Source organism: Amphimedon queenslandica, unplaced genomic scaffold (assembly GCF_000090795.2).
Source record: "Amphimedon queenslandica unplaced genomic scaffold, v1.1 AMPQUscaffold_13513, whole genome shotgun sequence".
NCBI classification, from domain to species: Eukaryota; Metazoa; Porifera; class Demospongiae; order Haplosclerida; family Niphatidae; genus Amphimedon; species Amphimedon queenslandica.
Genome location: NW_003546251.1, coordinates 94,233 through 112,905, shown reverse-complemented (window position 1 = coordinate 112,905; position 18,673 = coordinate 94,233). Strand labels below are relative to the sequence as shown.

At 36.1% G+C, this 18,673-nt stretch overlaps 2 protein-coding genes, 1 long non-coding RNA gene and 1 other non-coding gene across 4 annotated transcripts; 2 read left to right on the top strand and 2 right to left on the bottom strand.

Moving 5' to 3' along the window:
• Positions 1-2,501: 2,501 nt before the first annotated feature.
• LOC105315665 (rho GTPase-activating protein 19-like) lies at positions 2,502-5,823 on the bottom strand. Its single transcript, XM_011410387.2, has 12 exons — positions 5,577-5,823; positions 5,324-5,415; positions 4,825-5,130; positions 4,526-4,713; positions 4,364-4,444; positions 4,247-4,306; positions 3,890-4,060; positions 3,763-3,825; positions 3,674-3,703; positions 3,538-3,612; positions 2,756-2,830; positions 2,502-2,706 (listed from the first exon to the last, which is right to left on the bottom strand). The coding sequence occupies exons 1-12, from the start codon at positions 5,795-5,797 to the stop codon at positions 2,671-2,673; spliced, it is 1,398 nt and encodes a 465-aa protein (XP_011408689.1). The 5' UTR covers positions 5,798-5,823; the 3' UTR covers positions 2,502-2,670.
• A 40-nt stretch (positions 5,824-5,863) lies between these two features.
• On the bottom strand, positions 5,864-18,673 carry LOC105315422 (cilia- and flagella-associated protein 46-like). Its single transcript, XM_011410077.2, has 57 exons — positions 18,465-18,673; positions 18,301-18,420; positions 18,104-18,168; positions 17,862-18,032; positions 17,687-17,807; positions 17,449-17,540; positions 17,180-17,399; positions 17,017-17,103; positions 16,872-16,955; positions 16,681-16,793; positions 16,536-16,632; positions 16,320-16,451; positions 16,118-16,235; positions 15,982-16,054; positions 15,781-15,908; positions 15,538-15,728; positions 15,345-15,439; positions 15,089-15,301; positions 14,848-14,966; positions 14,640-14,734; positions 14,424-14,564; positions 14,017-14,223; positions 13,285-13,328; positions 13,122-13,211; positions 12,897-13,062; positions 12,747-12,827; positions 12,598-12,665; positions 12,356-12,542; positions 11,970-12,221; positions 11,237-11,293; positions 11,071-11,136; positions 10,875-11,023; positions 10,673-10,753; positions 10,473-10,581; positions 10,357-10,410; positions 10,127-10,234; positions 9,884-10,065; positions 9,805-9,835; positions 9,467-9,682; positions 9,272-9,412; positions 9,133-9,203; positions 9,000-9,072; positions 8,780-8,950; positions 8,587-8,676; positions 8,350-8,439; positions 8,075-8,233; positions 7,932-8,029; positions 7,780-7,862; positions 7,612-7,730; positions 7,458-7,552; positions 7,238-7,410; positions 6,965-7,051; positions 6,782-6,911; positions 6,619-6,731; positions 6,456-6,537; positions 6,189-6,325; positions 5,864-6,147 (listed from the first exon to the last, which is right to left on the bottom strand). Exons 1-57 carry the CDS (start codon positions 18,588-18,590, stop codon positions 5,957-5,959), a joined length of 6,852 nt encoding a protein of 2,283 aa, XP_011408379.2. The 5' UTR covers positions 18,591-18,673; the 3' UTR covers positions 5,864-5,956.
• Positions 7,096-7,167, top strand: Trnap-cgg (transfer RNA proline (anticodon CGG)). Its single transcript has one exon. It is a non-coding gene; the product is annotated as a tRNA-Pro (tRNA).
• Positions 17,289-17,639, top strand: LOC109586970 (uncharacterized). Its single transcript, XR_002187329.1, has 2 exons — positions 17,289-17,379; positions 17,475-17,639. It is a non-coding gene; the product is annotated as an uncharacterized LOC109586970 (long non-coding RNA).

Genomic DNA, 18,673 nt, shown 5'->3' with positions numbered 1-18,673 from the left:
CTCTTCATTATAGCTTAACCAGTTATTGCCTGATCTTCTAATGGGATGAGGCATCCAATGGATGCTACACTGTGTTCCATTAATACTCCTAATGACATTGCTACACTGACATTTGTTTTCTGATAGAACAAGGCCAAGGGGGCACGACAAGAAACTAACGCTAATTAATAAAGAAGAACCTTGAAGATAACTTCTACCAGGATTTTCTTTATATTGTAAAAAGAATGATCCCGTTTTGTTATTACTATGTGGTTCAATTTTATACGTAAAGTTCTTACAGTGTTTACCACTAGTCTCTTGGTTAGTATCTTGCAATAGAACATCAATATAGTTACCTTTACTAGTTACTAGTTCCCCAGGACTGAAACCACCACACACTCCAACAGTAGCTAATGAGAGATGAACAGATTCACTGGGATATAGTTCTATGTTAATTTCCCTAATATTGCAGTTTGTTGTACCATCATTAAGACAGATGCAGACTCCAATTGGGTTGGATGCAATGAGTGATGGTTGGAAAAAACTTGGTGAAAAAGTATGAAAGAGAATATTGTCATGACATTTCATTTGGTTATTAAATTTTTTCTCAGATTTGGCTAGATGAGGGCAATCTTTAACTTTTATAGCTCTACCAAATGGTCTGTAACAGCAATCCCAGTATGTACCACCATATATATTATTACCACCAAGCTTCCCATAATTATTGTGAAAGGTTGAATTACTGCGATACCAGTATCTTAATGTGCAAAACAAATATATGTCTTCAAAACCTTCATCATAAGCATATATAGCACCTCCAACCCCCATGGCTACATTATGAGTTATGTACACTTGTGTACTGAATGAAATACTGATACCCTGACTGATCCAAATCCCACCTCCATTGCCTGGAGATGTATTATTAACAATATGACTGGGAATAGTCAGAAATGCAAGTTTTGCCTGACCTTTAACTCGCAATCCAGTGTTTCTGTTATTTGCTATTGTACAGTTGACAAGACTAATGGCTTCTTTGGTATTTTCAACAATTATTCCATAACTGCTGTTGCTTACATGGACATTTGTTAGAGTGCAAGAAGAGCAATAGTCTATGTACAATCCACCTGAATTGGCCACTGAGACATCAGTGAGGGCTATTTGTCCTGTTTTTGTGAATATACTCAAATCATCCTCGGCATTACTGATGAATACTCTTGTCAAGGATATCTCGCCAAAAGTAGATATTAACATGATATTATGTATAGAGAGTACTTGAATGTCAATAAGTTTTATTTTCCCGAGATGGTCCACATATATTGAAGTAGAACTATTTCTGCTGATGCTGGTAACGTTACTCAATATTATGTCAGTGCTTTCTGGATAATCTGACTCTTTATCGTAAGTATTAAAAATTGAAATTCCATTTCCAGCACTACATGACATGATAGTATCATTGATTGTCATATGGAAACACTCAGAGTATGTAAAGACACTTAAACAATCTCCACCTGAAATTAATGTATCTTTTAATACAACTGCATTCATTATATCTGAAACATCAATAATTGCAGTCCATGTCATACTTCTGTGATGTGCTATAAATTCAGATTGGAGAATGTTCAAAGAATAACCTGCTATAACACTGAGGAATTGAGCAGAGACTTTGAAAAGGTGAGCTGTATCTACTTTGTAAAGAAGTATACTATTGGGATAATAATTGAATTTAAGATTTTCAATGTATAATGTAGTGATGTTTGTAATTTTAACTTCTTCACAGTTTATCATTGCTCTAGATTGAAACTGACTCTCAATGCCTCTAAGAGTCACATAACTCACTCCTTTTATTTTAAACTTGTCCTTGAAGCTGTGCTCTCCTGGTAAGAAGAGAAACGTGACATTGTTGGATTCAGTTGGCCAGTGAGATTGATTAGCATAGTCACTGAGTGACTGACAGTAGTGTTGATGAACCAGGGGACAATCAGCACCAGTAGCAGTAACATAATAAATTAGTCCTTGGCCTCCTTCAGCTTTCTGACAATAAGAACAGGCAAGAATAATAAAAAGAAGATAAGTGAATGTTTCCATAATCTTGAATAGACTGAATTAGCGACTGCAGGGTCACAAGACTATTTATTGTGTTGTTTGTTACGTAACATTAAACTTTAGTTACAGCATCAAATGACAAATATTAGATTAAATGTCCACCCTAAAGTTTTGCATAGAGACTACTAGAAATTAGTCTGGCTCTCCAAGACTAAACAGGGTTAGTTGTTTAGTATTATGACTGGGTATTGAGCTCAGTTCAAAGTGTACATGTCAGTATACAAGATCATGTACATAAATTGATTCAATTAAACTGCTTTCATGATACCTACCCTAGTATAGTGTTGTCATAGCACAAGCAATTTGAAGATAAAAAGGTGTGCATATGACAAAATGCACCATGTGCTCTCTTCTGTTAACAGAAAATAATAGGATTGCCTGCACTACTTGCTTAAGCAGAGTTAATGGTTTGTCATTCATTTTATAATAGAGCTTTATAAGCAAAATAAAATGATGTCTACAAGAGTGTGTGTGTGTGTGTGAGGCATGCTATTAAAATAAGTGAGTGTAATGTATTAAGATTTGTCTAATTGAGGAATGAAGGGGGGAGAGAGAGAAAGGAGAGAGGGACCTGTGTGAAATGATCATTTAAACATCAGTCTCCATTCTTTCATATTGCACTAACTATAAACATAAATGAATGTAATACATTATGTTAAAAGGTTATGTTTACATTGGCAGTGGGTCGAAGAGGTGTAGCATAAGATGGAACTGGAGGTAGTTCTCCTGCAACTCCTCCTTCAGTGCCCTAGAGAGAATACAAATGAGGTTGAAGTAAGCAGGGTTTACCACAAAGCATGCTAAGTGAGCTAAACAGCATGAGCTTTAGGAGCTGAGTAGCACTACATGTCATTTGAAGCAACTTTAAAAATTCATAAAAAATCCTAATTTAATTGGAATCAGTTCAAACTTTCTATGCAACTTAAGAACATGTATATGTATCAGGAAAGTTATAAAAATGGAGAATTCTCTCCTAGTCATTTTTGGCAAAATTTAGCTCGAGACCATGTACTATAGTACAGGGACTTTGGCCCGATTTTTGAGTAACTTTAAAAATTTGTAAAAAATCCAATTTTGATCAGAATCAGCTCAAACTTTCTATGCAACTTAAGAACATGTATATGTATCAGGAAAAGTTATAAAAATAGAAAATTCTCTCCTAGTCAATTTTGACGAAATTTGGCTCAAGTCCCTGTACTATAGTACAGGGACTTTGGCCTGATTTTTGAGCAACTTTAAAAATTCATAAAAAATTGAAAATTGATCGGAATCAGTTCAAACTTAATATGCAGCATAAAAACATGTGTATGTATCAGGAAAAATTATAAAAATGGAGAATTCTCTCCTTGTAATTTTTTGCCAAAATTCCCTGTACAGGGTTCTTGGCCGCAAATTAACAATCCACTGACAAAAGCTGCATGAGCACTAAACTCTGGAAGTAAGCACATTACTTACAAGGAGCTGAAAGCCTTTCTTGAATACAGGCCTCATCGGTGTCACTGTAGAATTGATTTGATGAGATCCTACAGCCTTTGGAAAGGGAGAGATAAGAAATAATACTTAGTAACACAACTCATAATGGATTCGTTACTTTAGGAAGCTTAGGAGTAGCTTTATTCTCCTATTAAGAAATAACAAATACATTAACTTCAGTATAGCATAGCTGGGTTGATCCTATACCTTTGTCTTTTTTGATTTTACGTAAGGCGGAGGAGTGCCTGCCATCTTTGAACCAGTCTCAAACTAATTGTCATTATTATCATAATGTAGCCCATTTCTTGCTATTTGCATCAATTTACACACTCACCTTTTTGAGGAACATTTGCTTCTGAGGGCCATCAGGCATCTTTTTCACATACTCATAGAGAGAAGCAAGCTCAGCTACAGCATTATCTCTTCCTTGTTCGTGAAACTCACTCGTACTGCAGGTCTTCTTACATGCACTAGAATATATGTCCACTGGTATTGCTGATGTATCCTATTGAGTAAATGTACAATAATAATAATTACTTATGAGATATTGATGAATGAAAAATAAGCAAAAATCATGGATTAAGCACATTTTATGTGCTCTAATCTAGTGCATTTAAGGTATATTAGCTAATGTTAGATTGGTCTTATAGCTGAGTCTGTAAACTGTATAGTGTATCAATGACTAACTTACTTCACTGATCTCTCTTCTTTTCATGTACTTCTCAGCAACCAGTCTAACCTCAACTGGTATCTATGTGTACAATTAACATATTAGAATCTATTTATTTGTAAATGATATGGCTTATACTTCAAAAATCTCAACATTGTGGATTATCATGTACTCAAGAAGTGACGTGACTTTAGGTAAGACTTCCCCCATTACATCATCCTGAGAGAATAGAGAAATCAAGAGGGGATAAAGTTCAGTAAATATAAAAAAATAAATAGAGACATAACATATATGACATACCAGTGTCTTATGTAGAAAGAGAGTAGGCCCAAAAACAACAGCCAGATTATGAGGTGTCATAAGACTGGTCTCAGAATGTGACACAATAGAGAGCAAGTGCAACAAATGGGTCAATACAATGTGATGTGTGGGTGGTAATAGGAGCATCAACAACTGAAGACAAAGCATCCTTTTCTCATCATCCATATCTACATAACAAACACAGTATGTAGACAGATGAATATGGTAACAGACAGTCATAAGGATAATAATATATACTGACTAAAAAACAATAGTTATATGTAATTTTTCTTAGATACCTGATGCTTGGCGATATGCTTCCAAGTGTTTTCTTAAAAGAAGAGGCTCTGGTAGCTCTTTAAAATAATGTTTAAGAACCGAAGAGAAATCAGGCAGAGAATATGAAGGGTTTGATGCTACGGACTCAAACGGGAGAGATCCCAAATCAGCGATCATCTGCTCAATTCTTGAGTGACTCCCAGACTTACGAAAGATTCCTTCTTCGTTGCAGAACATCTCAATGTGAGCCATTAGCTTCACCAGTACATCTTGGCCAGGCACATCAATAGAAGTGCCAAACTGTAGTGTTGGGAAAGAAGATGCACCTACACATGATAATAATCCAGTTAAATAACGAAATATGATATACATTACGATACTTCACGATATCATATCTTATATATATTAATAGTATCAACCCTTTATTCTATTAATAGTATTTCATTATCAAAGCTACAACCCTTTGTTTTTATATTACAAATTAGAACTACAATAAACTAAATGAGCATTATGCCACACCTGTTGTTTCCATGGCATTTTTGCTGCTGCTGCTGTGGTGATCATCGAAGCGTAGCCTGTGAGAGAGTGCCTTCAACTTGTGGGCAATATTTCTAAATAATAAACAAATAAATGAAATGAAACAGAATGTGAAATACTGTAGTTATTAATGATTATTATAAAAATTTAAAATTATTAAGCACAGCTTTTTGAAGAGAATTTTTTGTAAATATATAAATTAATACACAAAAATGCTCCTTTTCCCTTTCCTCACTTGGCAACATTGTTCGTGGCACTGTTTCCATGTTCACCATCATCCTCGTCTTCCTCCCCCAATAGTATCTCTAACTTGTTGTCTGGGAGATCTAATATCCTTGATAGGCTACTGCAGCATATTTCTCTGAGTGCCTCCCGCCCCAAATCACTTTCCAATTCTCCTCCAGAGGAGCTAGCCACGCTATTGTAAGAACAAAAACTGACATCTACTTCCATCATTTTGAATCACCGCCTGTAATTTTAAGGTAATCCGTGTATTACCGAACTCTTCCGTAAAACTAAAAGTTAACATTAAAATCTCCGTGTATTCATCCGAATTCCTAATTACATTGTAATGTTTTTGATCATGCACATTATTAAAGTGATATTCTGCATTGTTTATGGGTTCATTTCAGCAATGAAAGTGATATTTGGTAAACCGTAGACTACTCCATTGAAAGAGTTGTATCCTGTACTATCCATTGTGGCTCCTAGCTCTTCTGTGCCAGCAGACTCTGCCATATTCTCATTGGAAAGAGCATTACAATGCAAATGTATCTGTCCAGTCATAATGGGCTTTGATAAAACATCTATAAAAATGCATAAAATGTAGCATTATTACACTCTTCACCTTTTAATAATGTTTTAAATCTATCAATCCCTTTCTGAGCCCCTTCCTTCCACTGGTGACAATATATGCAGTTGCTTCCAGCAATTGATAATAATTTAACTAAAACATCCGGCTCTTCCAACTCTTTTACACTAGAACTGCAAAAAATGAAATAAAAGTAGTAGTTTTCAGCATGCAATGGTAAGTACTAATCAACTAATGGCAGTAGGCAACATCAGTAGATGATTTATTGCCACAACATGGCAATATTTATTTCAAGTTGTGTACCTTTTTTCTGAGTCAAGTTTTGATTGTATTTGAAAGCTAGCAGTTGAGCTTAACTGATCAACAATAGCAACAAATCCAATACCTATACATTATTGTATTCATTATTGTATATATAAAGGAGAGTTAGTGATGATTGCAAGAGGAATTTAACATAATTATGTACCAGTAAGATTAAGAGGTGAGAGTAATGAAGGTGGATAATGATTGAGGATCTTTTCAGAGGAAAGGAGAAGAAGTCCACTTGCATTAAGAAAAACAGGAGACCATTCTCCATGACTATAAACAAAGGAGACACTAAGATCTTTTAGTAAGCTATGTTTTGATACCTTAATGCATGATCCATTCCATAGACTCCGGTCCATTTCCCGGTCAGTTTTACATACTCACTGATTATCGATTTCACATTTTGAGCTGTTTCTCCAGACTGATCCAAATCATTTCGCGGATCAATGATATCTAGAGTGATAAATCACAAAATATGCTCACGCATTCATTAAAATATCACTTACATCTAAAGTTAGCAATGTTTCCCATGTAAGACAATGGCTGGAGCTGATATTTCTCTACATTTGGCTTCTTTTTGTCGTCTTCAGGGGCTACAGGAAAAATTTGTAAAATTTGCTCCCAACTACTTGATGTCGGCCTGTTGGTCTAGTGGTATGATTCTCGCTTCGGGTGCGAGAGGTCCCGGGTTCGACTCCCGGACAGGCCCAATTACTTATCATCTTTTTTCTTTTTTTTTTTACCTTGTTTTTTTTCTATTTCTGGCTTTTTTTACTAACCTTCTTGCTCGGCTACAATTCCTTTTAGCCTGTTATGGAGCATTTGCAACGAGAAATCTCTTGAGAGAGCTTTGATATTCATTTTATTAAAAAAACTGAGTGCCTCGATCGGAAAATGAGCCAAATGAGAGTCAACCAACAAAACTAAAGTCAATTCCTTGCTATTATCTTTCCTATAAAACACAAATTATAAACAATACAACATCTTATCACAAATTACTCTATAGCTGGCATAAGGTGAGCTACACTTTGACTAATGTAAGCTTCCAAGGCAGCCATTATTCCTTCAAACTGCATCTGAAGTGATTCTTCAAGCTACATTTAAAAATAAAAAAAACAGCAAAGCTCCCTCTCCTTTCTTGTCTTCCTCTTACATTAATATTACAGCGACGTGAGCGAGCAACATCAGTCTTGTACTCTTTGAGTAACTGTTTCAAGGAGGAGAGGTCGTTAGATGAAACAGTAGAGCGACCAATTGCAGAAATCAAAGGTTCTTTAAGCGAAGAATTTTTAAATTAAAAAAATAGCAGCTGTACTCGTACCATATTCAACTGGTGCTTGTCCTCTTTTAGGAGCTGGTGGAGGCGGCTGTGGTGGAATCATGTATGAAGAATATAAGTATTTACTAAGAAAGAGAGAGACAGAGAAATACAATTGCAATAAGATAAACTGCATGACATTGCTTTTAACTGACCAGTCTGGTGAGTGGTGCAATATGATGAATCTTGTGTCACAATGAAATGATTTGAGCAGCTCCAGATGAGTCTCACTAACTGCCAGTCTCCTCCAAGACTGCAAAATTAAAAATTTACTTATACATGTATAAGTTACATGTACCTCATAATTTTGTTGCAGTGTTTTCAAAGTGACAGAGTATGAGGGAAGGTGCTTGGGAAGGACGTGAAGCTGGCGTAGGAGTGTGCTCAGTTGGCATTGCTCAGGATATGGGAGACATTTCTCAAGAAGATGTGACAAAGAAAGAGAAACTGAACAACTCTAGAGAGAAAGAGAAAATAGAGAGATAAAAAGAGAAAAGACACAGTAATGCATTGTACATAAAACCATATACACAATAAAAATACACTAGAATTTGCACATGGACAGTCTTGTACTTGGTATAGTGCCAGATAAGCTGATGCCAGCCCCGGATCAAAGAGACCATACAACTCAACCAACTTAAGAGCAGAGTGCTGAACAATGTCCTATGAAAAATAATAAAAGAACAGCAAGGAAATGCAATGCATAAATTAACTAAAAATTATCAAAGCAAGATTTGACCTTCAGGACTACATGACATACAATGTACATGTATACCCAATGAGCATGTAACTGCCATTATACTGACTAACCAGTTTCTGTGTCTTGAGTCCTTTAATGATTGTAGATATAAGACACTCACCAGCCCAAGAGAGTCTGATCAATGATACACTTTCTTTCTTCTGCATAAAATTAGTAACACAAGGATTTAAAGACAACAAATTAGTGCATAAATCTATAGCAATATTCTGAAGACATAGAATACATTTCATTGCTAATGATTACATTAGCATCAGTAGCTTCTTCTTGTCTCATGACTAGTGACAATGAACTCATGAGGTTTGACTTCTCCTTTCCCAGTGCATTAGGAGGTAGTGAGGTCAGCCATGACTCCAGTACATCAGGACAGACTTCATTTGACACTTCAGCCAAAAATAATCCAACAAGACTCAAACACTATTAGCAGATACATGTACACGTATAGGTTTTTGCCATACTATTCTACCTTCACTTGATAATATTGATCACATTGAGTGTATGTATCTATTAACAGTGATAATCCTTCACTTGTTGCTAACCTAATCATGCAGTGTATAGAAATAAAATGATTAAAGAATCAATTATAGCAAATGTATTACCTAATAGTCTCCTCCCATAACTCCTCCTCCTCACTCAATGGTGATGGAACGTGTACAAAATTATCAATCAACTATGATATAGAATTAAAACAATATTGATACTTGTTAAAAGGTAAAAGCAACCATTCCCCTACTGTACCTTCTCTATGCTGCTCTTTTGCAACGTTGATACCTTATACTTGTTCTTCCTTTCTGCTGTCTCCATGACAACCGAGAGTAACAGTTCGGCCAAAATAATCTGAGCTTCAATCATTTTCTGCTGAGTTGGTAAAATAACGCCCTGTGACGTCAAATGACATCAAACGACATCATAGCATACAAGGAAGGAACTCACAGTGTTAGGACTAGTGAGTGAGACTACTTCTTTATGCCAATCCTGAAGTATCTGTACCGTCTGTCTTGCTAATGATAATGACTCCATTACATTATCACCTCTTTCCTTTTTCCCTCTTCTTCTAAATCTTCTTCTACTCAGTAACAATAAACATTCAATGGCAGTACCCACACAGCCACACTCTATCAGTGTGTTAACATTTGACTGGATATTGTCCTATAAAATGTACATGTACATGCAGTATAAAACATATAAACTTCACTGTAAAATTAGCATTAAAATACATATGGCATAATTAGGATTTAATTCAGTTGCTTCTCTATACATTAAACACTTACCATGTTCCTTTTTTCTTTCAATGCCTCAAGCCTACAATAATGAATACCCACTCAATCCAGTATATGTACCATACTGTACCTCATTTGTAGTAGAGAAGTGATTATTTTCAATGGCTCTTCTCTCAGTACACTCTCAGCTACAGACATTGCTTTGTTGAGTATTAATCTTAAACTATCTTCATCTTCTTCTCCTTCTCTCAACAATATCTCCCAAAAGGAGTCTATCAGTTCCAACCACACACTGTAAATGGATGACAATGCCTGCATTTGTGAATGTGTGTGTGTATTTATAATGAATGATACACTATGAGGTATCAATCACTTGTCCTTCCATTAGTTTCTCAATGGCTCCATCATAGTTCCTCTCAAATACAAGTAGCTTAGCTTCTCCTAGCAACACTTGAGCTAGTGTTGAAGAATCACCAGTTAACTATTAATTAATGAAAATTGGAGAGAGAGAGAGAGAGAGAGAGAGAGAGAGAGAGAGAGAGAGAGAGAGAGAGAGAGAGAGAGAGAGGAGGTAGAAAAGTGTTCCTGTCTTCTTTTCCTTACTTCACAGGCAGCCTTAGCTTCACTTAAAAGCTCTCTAGCATTTTGATACAAACCCTATACAGCAATCAATGTACACGTTACATATAATTGATGTGAATCAGCAGGTTTTTGCTAACTTGTTCTAGCATGATAAACGCCATCTTTGTTAGTACCTCCCACACACAAACCCTATCACTAATGCAGTCACTAACAAACTTCTCAACACTCAATGAGTCACATCTACACCTAATGAGAGACAGAGAGAAACTAAATCCTTATTTTCTTATATGTTCTTTGGCCAAATTTGTCAAAAATGAAAAGGAAAGTATATGCTTACTCTACAATGTCATTAGAGTTAAGAGAAAAATCAATCGAAGGAGAAGGAGTCATTCTTAAGTCTTGACATATTGTATTCATCCTAAAAGAATAACAAAAATAAATATCACCAAATTAAACTGCATATTTTCCCTTTAAAATTAAACTCCTCTGTATCTTTTTCCCACTCTCTCCTTCTCCTCCTCTCCTTCATGTAAATTTACTTCAATGAATACAACTGGTGGAGTGTTTGACTGCCGATGATGTGTCTTGATATTAGGATGAGAAGTTGAAGTACTGGAAACGTTAGGAGATGAAGCGAATGAAATAGCAATGTCTCCAGCAACACATTCAAGTAATGGACAGTCAGCAACTAACAGGAAAAATATCATGTATAAAAAGTATCATCATTATAATTACTGGTCTAAGGATGGTATTGATGGATGGTATGTCATCTTTGGTTCCTTTACTGATGTGAGATATCATCTATAAGGAGGAAGAGGGTACAAAATAGAAAGAGTAAATATTGTACAAATAAAATGGCAGGGAATTAAGAAAGTGCATTAAGTCCACAGACATTACATACATCATCGGATAAGTTTATGTTGCTCCATTCCTCCATCTTCTGATAGCTTGCTATCTCCTACAGAAAAGAACAAAAAATAAAACACACAATCATTAAAACTATTACATACATGTATTGTGTATAAATGTAACTAGTATACTGTACAATTGTATATTTATGACCACATTATATAAGTACAAGTTATTAAACCACAAAATTTTTATAAGTACATGATCCACATCCTGGAGCAGACAACCCACGATGATATGAACCAGTAATGTGCACATAAAGACAGCAGTCATCAATCAATGCATTGTAAATTAAAATTATATTATATAAAATTTTTGGAAGGACAGAAATGTCCTGATTAGTACAAATATAATACACATACACTGTACATTAATACAAATACATGTACACAGTACCTTCATTATCTTCAATACACAGGCAGTAGCCTTAAGACAATACCAGTAATGTGTATATAAAAACAGCAGTCATCAATCAATGCATTGTAAATTAAAATTATATTATACATCTTAATAAAATTTTTGGAAGGACAGAAATGTCCTGCATTAGTACAATTATAATACACATGAAATGTGTATATAAAAACAGCAGTCATCAATCAGTGGATTGTAAATTACTTTCTTATATTTCTATATCAAAAATTTTTGGAAGGACAGAAATGTCCTGCATTAGTACAATTATAATACACATACACTGTACATTAATACAAGTACATGTTACACAGTACCTTCATCATCTTCAATACACAGGCAGTAGCCTTAAGACAATACCCCAACTGATCTCCAGACCCGCATTGACTGGACATTACATACAACTGAAGCAATGTATCAAGTCCTTGAATGCTATTAGTAGGACATAGCTCAATCCCTATTGATAATTGAGACAATATATCTTTGTATTGGTAGCCATTGTGATAGAGCCAGCGGGAGAGCTCCATTATGTACTGTAGCTTTAGCATCATATCTCCATCTTCTTTGAACTACATGAATAAAAAAATTTAAATATACTGTAGATGTATACATGTAAGTTAGCTGATTGTTTAAAGATTTGAAGGTTAATTTTTGAAATTTAAATTTAAAAATTATCCACTCTTGCTTGTATGCCTATACCCACAAGTTCAATTGCTTTCTCGTAACATTCTTTCTGTTTCTCTCCTTTAGAGTTGAGTCCAATCTCAAACCATAGTCCCGAGAGGTCTTCTTCTGACTCCGCCCCCAACTCCTCTTGGTATCGGAGCATCTCACCATCAACAGCTCCACCCAATCGACTCTTAAATAATATCTTAAATTTCATTAGAATCCTTATAATTAGAAATTAGAGTGACCACACCCACTTTAACCCAAACCACCACTCACTGATGAAAAGACTTGGGGCTGACCCGAAGAGCTGATTCTAGCGTTTCAAGTCCTTCCGCCCACGCATTCTATAAATAAAAAAGCATGATTACACCATCAAAAAAAAGCTAAAAATAGCACAGTGGTATACTGTAGCTACTATAATGTACCCTGTCAGTATATACTTGGAATATTACCAGGTACACATCAGACACCAGTTTAATATCTGATTCACTCATTGGGACTGCAGTCTAAAGAGAGAAAGAGAGAGAGGGAGGATAATTAATGTACTGTACATAATATTAACTACTGTATGTTACCTCCACCCTCCTTCCTGCTAGTTTCATCACATCAGCGAGCATGTCCTTATAAGGCTCCATTAGTGGTCCCCTCGTCTTCTCTTGAAGGATAAGGGAGAGACAGGTGTTCCACGAGGAGCGAATGGCGTGAATGACCTTTTCATAGCTACTGACCTCAGCGGCAAACCTGGAGTGACCATACAAGTATTGAGAGCCTTTCTTTATTAAAGGACCTCATTTTAATACCTTGAGCTCTTCCTGTAGTATTCAAGTGCAGCTAGTGGATCATTGTTAGTAAACTGGCCCAACAGACAACTAGCAGTCGATAGTAATAATCTAAACAATAAAGAGAGAGAGAGAGAGAAAATAAGAAGAGTTTGTATGATGTTGTGTGTGTTAGTTTAATTACTTGTTGCCATCCAACTGTAGAGCTTTTTGACAGCAACTCCTCACCTACAGTACCGAATAGACCAAAATTATGTAAATACAGCAAAAATTTTTTTTAAAAGATACATATACATTGTACATGTTCTTATGCTGTATATCAAGTTTCAGCTAATTCTGATCAAATTTAGATTTTTTATGAATTTTTTTAAGTTGCTCAAAAATCAGGCCAATGGCCAAAGGCTATAGCCTTTGGTCACTGGGCAAATTTTGTCAAAAATGGCTACGAGAGAATTCTCAATTTTAATAATCTTTTCTGATGCATATACATGTTCTTATGCTGTGTATCAAGTTTTAGCTGATTCCGATCAAGATTGGATTTTTAATGAATTTTTTAAAGTTGCTCAAAAATCAGGCCAATGACCAAAGGCTATGCCAATGACCAAAGGCTATAGCCTTTGGTCATTGGGCAAATTTCGTCAAAAATGACTAGGAGAGAATTCTCAATTTTTATAATATTTTCTGATACATATACATGTTCTTATGCTATATATCAAGTTTCAACTGATTTCAATCAAATTTGGATTTTTAATGAATTTTTAAAGTTGCTCCGAATTCCATGTACTGTATTGTAGTGCTTGTCAGCTCATGAAGCTCATGCTGTTTAGCTCACTTAGCATGCTTTGTGAGAAACCCTGCTTAACATGCATATAACATGACAGAATTACTCTATTTTAAAATATAAAAAAGAGCTCACTACATCAGGATACTGATAGACTGATGCTGATAATGACAGCTCAGTGAAGAGTTCAGTAGGAAGAGAAGGATCGCTCCACGCTGACTGTGTAATGTACTTCTCCACATCATCAAATGAAGGAGGATTGGGAAACTCATAGAATGAATACTGTGACATCAAACGGTACATCTCTACACCCACAATAGCCTGACAGTTTGATTTAGTACTCTGTACAATACATACATAAAAATTAATAGAAACTAATATCAGTAATGTCATACCAGTAATCTTACATACAATGTGCTGTATAGTGTATATAAATGCAAAATGAAAACTAAAAAGCATGGACTATTATAACCAGTGGTTTATGGCAAAATAAGATTTCAAAATGCATGATCATAGCACATACAGTACTGCATGTCCATTACCTCAATGTCAAAGGGAACTAGGGCAGTTGCTGGTATCACTGACTGATACATGAACTTGGCCTGTACCCAGGCCTTTAGAAGAGGACAATAGACAGAGATATGTACATCTTTATTGATCAGTGGGAATAAAGAATCACAGACCTGTGTACATTAGAAGTAAAGGAGGAGAGAAAGTAACTCCATTAGAAGTAAATGTTAAGGAGCTAGGGAACTTACAGCAATTGCTTCTTTGAGGTCATTACTGGCATCAGCATCAACAGAACCGACCACGTCTTTCTTCTTACCTCTTGAACTACCTCTACCACCACCACCTGAAAAGAAAAAGAGAAAAGGGAAAGAAGAGATAAAATTGGAAGAAAAGACAGAAAGGGAAGACAGGAAGGTAGAGTGAGTGGTCAATTATCATTATGTACAACACAATCACCTCTCTTCGACATACTACTGCCTGTCCTTCCTGTTCTTGGAGTTGGTTGTGGCAGCCATTTTGCAACCAACCCATTGACTAGGACGGTACCAATGTGACAGGCTAGGGTAACAGCATCCCTGGAAATATAGAGAGAATAAAAACACAGCAAATATACAAATAAACACTTATAATAATCTGATGTGTCATAAGTACATATACATTAATTGCAAGACATTCAATAGTGCAAAAACTGACTTACTGGTTCCCCTCCAATAACTGAAAGAGTTTCTTAAACACATTCACAAGATCAATGGCTGCAGATTTAGTTCCTTTACTAAGGTGATTCTTATGATAGTTCCAGAGGTAGACTCCACTGTTATAAGTCAACCAATTCTCTTGGACAATGCTCCCTATTTCAGCTCCTCTTAAGAAACTATTGTGAGCATCATTCTTCAATGAACTGATCCAATTACTGCAGAGAAATAAAAATAAAGAGTATTGCAATTTCATCATACATGTATGCCTCCCATTCATCTGTTGTCTCTGGCTCTGCATTAGTTGGTGTTTCACCTAATCCCAGTCCTTCATTCTGCAGAGTATTTACTAACACCTGCATAGTAATGTACATGCAATAGGAAAAATCACATTATCAATCTAAGGTTCTACAACAATGTAATCCCTCCTTCTCCCCTCCTCTCCCTCCCCCACCTCTCCATGTATGCAGTATATCTGTCCTATCATTAGTAGGAGTTCCTTTTGCTTTGACACAGGAGATGGTGTAGAGTATGGCAGTGACAATAGGCTATCACTGGAGGGTACAACATGCTCAGGAGTGCTGCTTGATATCGAGGAGCTTATGGTTAGCTTCTTACGGGATTCCTTACTCTTCTTTACTGGAACTGCAACAAAATGATGATAATAATAAATTATCAATCTCTTTAATTTTTGTACCCTGATGTGTTGGAGTGTACTTCCATCTTTGGTCATCATATTTGAGACAGTAAAGTGAAGAGAAATGGCAGATATCCCAGAGGCCTATCTTTCTTGAGAGAGTAGCCAATTCAGACCAGAGCCAACACCTTAGAATTAAGAATAAAAAGAAAATAAAAGAGAAACAAAAGTACATATTGGTTTATATGTGTCAGTAATCACCTTGTTTTATCAGTTTCATGGTCTTCAGTATCAATACTGACATTGTCCTTAAAAAACTTGGCCTTTTCATACTCTACAATTATAAACAAACACACACACACACACAGTATAATAGCAGTAACATGTATATTCTTACTGTCAGTGGTAAGTGCAGTGTTTAACAGTGTTGAGAATGAGCCACCAGTCAATAGATCACCAATACTCACTAGTATAGGCTCGCATGATGAATAACCAACCAAATCACAAGATTTTAGCTAAAAAATACACATAATACTTCACATATACCCATTTGATAGATCAGTGATGCATGTACATGTACATTGCATAGTCTCACTCACTTGCTCTAGTTTCTGTATAGCTTGGTCCAATGGGTCACTAGGTACACTGTGAATGTCTGATCTTAGCTTTAGTCTATGCTGGAGCCATTGCAAATGTTCAGTATAGTATCCTTCAATATCAAGGAGTTTAGCCTATGGAGTGAACACATGTATACTTGTAAATAATGGCCTCATTAGATCTGTATAATAAAGCCTAAGGTAGTATTTGATGCTTACTGAGTCAATGTGTTTCATTGATGTCTTGATGTCATCAGAGTCAGTATTGATCTTTATCAATTCAACGTGAACCATCACTCTTAGGCCCCTCAATAAACTACACAAAAATAATAAATAAACAAATAAATAATTGTAGTGAGAGTACCTTTCAATCTTTTCTAAGGCAGTGCTGAGCATGGTGAGTGGTTTGAGGAGAGATGAGCGGAGTGAGGGTTGAAGTAACGGAAGACAAAAGTTCCACAACTGAACACAAGTTTCCTATAAAAACAAAGCAATTAATACTTGTATTCAGTGATTTCCCCCCTCTCTCTCTCTTCCCTTTCTCTCAGGATGTACTTCAATCAGTGATCCATTAACAGGCTCAATGCTAATCAGTTCATTCAATACCAGCTCATATGCTTTAATGGCCTCACTTCTTGTCTGGAGATTACAAGTAGCAACATTATAGATCACTCATTCATTGTTAGGTTGTTGATATTACCTGCACATTTGAGGGACAGTAGAGATCAGAACTAGTCGAACTAAGTGACAACTGAGCTTCTAATAACTTCTTCCTAAGACAGAGGTCCTATGCATGAGAATAAAGTATATCATTAGTTATACTCTACTTTCTGGTTTGTATGATAATAATGTTACACATGTACCTTGTTCTTAGTTGTGACATGTATCATTTTAAGACACTGCTCAGCGACTGAGAGACAGTTATACTGAAGACAGGTCTCTCCCAGCTCAAGCAGTACTGGATCCAGAGCCTCACGTGATACTGGAGGAGAGGGTTTCTTACCTGGGCTGTCCCCCTTGGTGATGGTCAGTAATAGTTTGCTAAGTCGAGACTCATAATCAGGTACAGTTGACTGAGCTGAGCTGTGAGAGGACCAATGTACTGATGGGCATTTTAATGATATTTTTCTACCTTTTTATCTTCCATATTCTAACAAGGACCGATAGTTCTGGGTAAGCCTTGATGTCTTTGTCCTTACCTTCAGAGATCAAGCCCCATGTTACCTAACAGTAATATGAATTAATTGCACTAAAATCAAATACAAATTATCATTTATTTATTGCATGAGCTAAAAATTACAAGATATTGTAGGGCACAAAGCAGTAGTTTTCTTTATAAAATATGAGGTACATGTACTCCTAATACTAACGAGTTGCTTGTATGTTTGGAATAAAAGTGAAGGAAGATGAACACGAACAAGTTTGAGTATAGTCAGACTTGTCTTCCCTGCTTCCTCTAACTGATGAGGTAACTGGGAATGAGCCAAACAACTGCAAAAGAAAGTGAAGAGAGAGAAAGATGATGATGAACATAGAGATTCTTACAGCAAAAGGGTGAGTCTCCATTTATAATCATCATTATTGCACTCATCTAGTGCCTTCACTACAGTCTGTAGTGTTGCTGTGTAGACCTGAGGTGATGATATACCCATTGCTCCTCCTCCTCTTATAACCTTCCACAGACACACTGATATATTGTATACCATGAAATGATAACTGAGGAAGAAATAGAGAGAGAGAGGGGGAGGGGGAGAGATAAGATTATAAATACATGTACATGTATATACCATGGCGACTTCTTTGCTAAACCAACTGCTTTGCTAAAGCAGCGAAGACTTTCTTGCTCCCTTCCCTATCGATATAAAGAAATGGGAATAATCACATGTATCTTGAAAAAATTGAACCATTATTATAATAATTATGCAAAAATTTGCAATTCAATACATACTGAACTGTTAACATAATGCCTACTCTCAAACTGTACCTCTCTCCTGGAGAGACACATTCCACGACAGACGTGAGCTCTTATGAGGAACTGGTTCGCTGGAGGATTGAGAGAGAAATAGAAATCAATACACTCCATGGCCAGATCAACATTATCATCCTAGGAGAAGCAAAAGTGAAGAGTTCTTTCCTCCAGTCTCTTACCTTTAATATGTGCTCAGCAAATAGTACTAGCTGAGGAACATTAGTCTCGACCATTGGCTTCCTGTTCTCTGGAGAGAAAGTCTCTCTGAGATAAGAGAACATTTCTTCATAGGACTGAGCAGCCATTTTGTGCTCGTTACCATAGTAACAAAGTGCTAAGTGGGCAGTGCCCTTCTTTTTCGCGCAATTTCGCGGTTAAAAATTTTTTT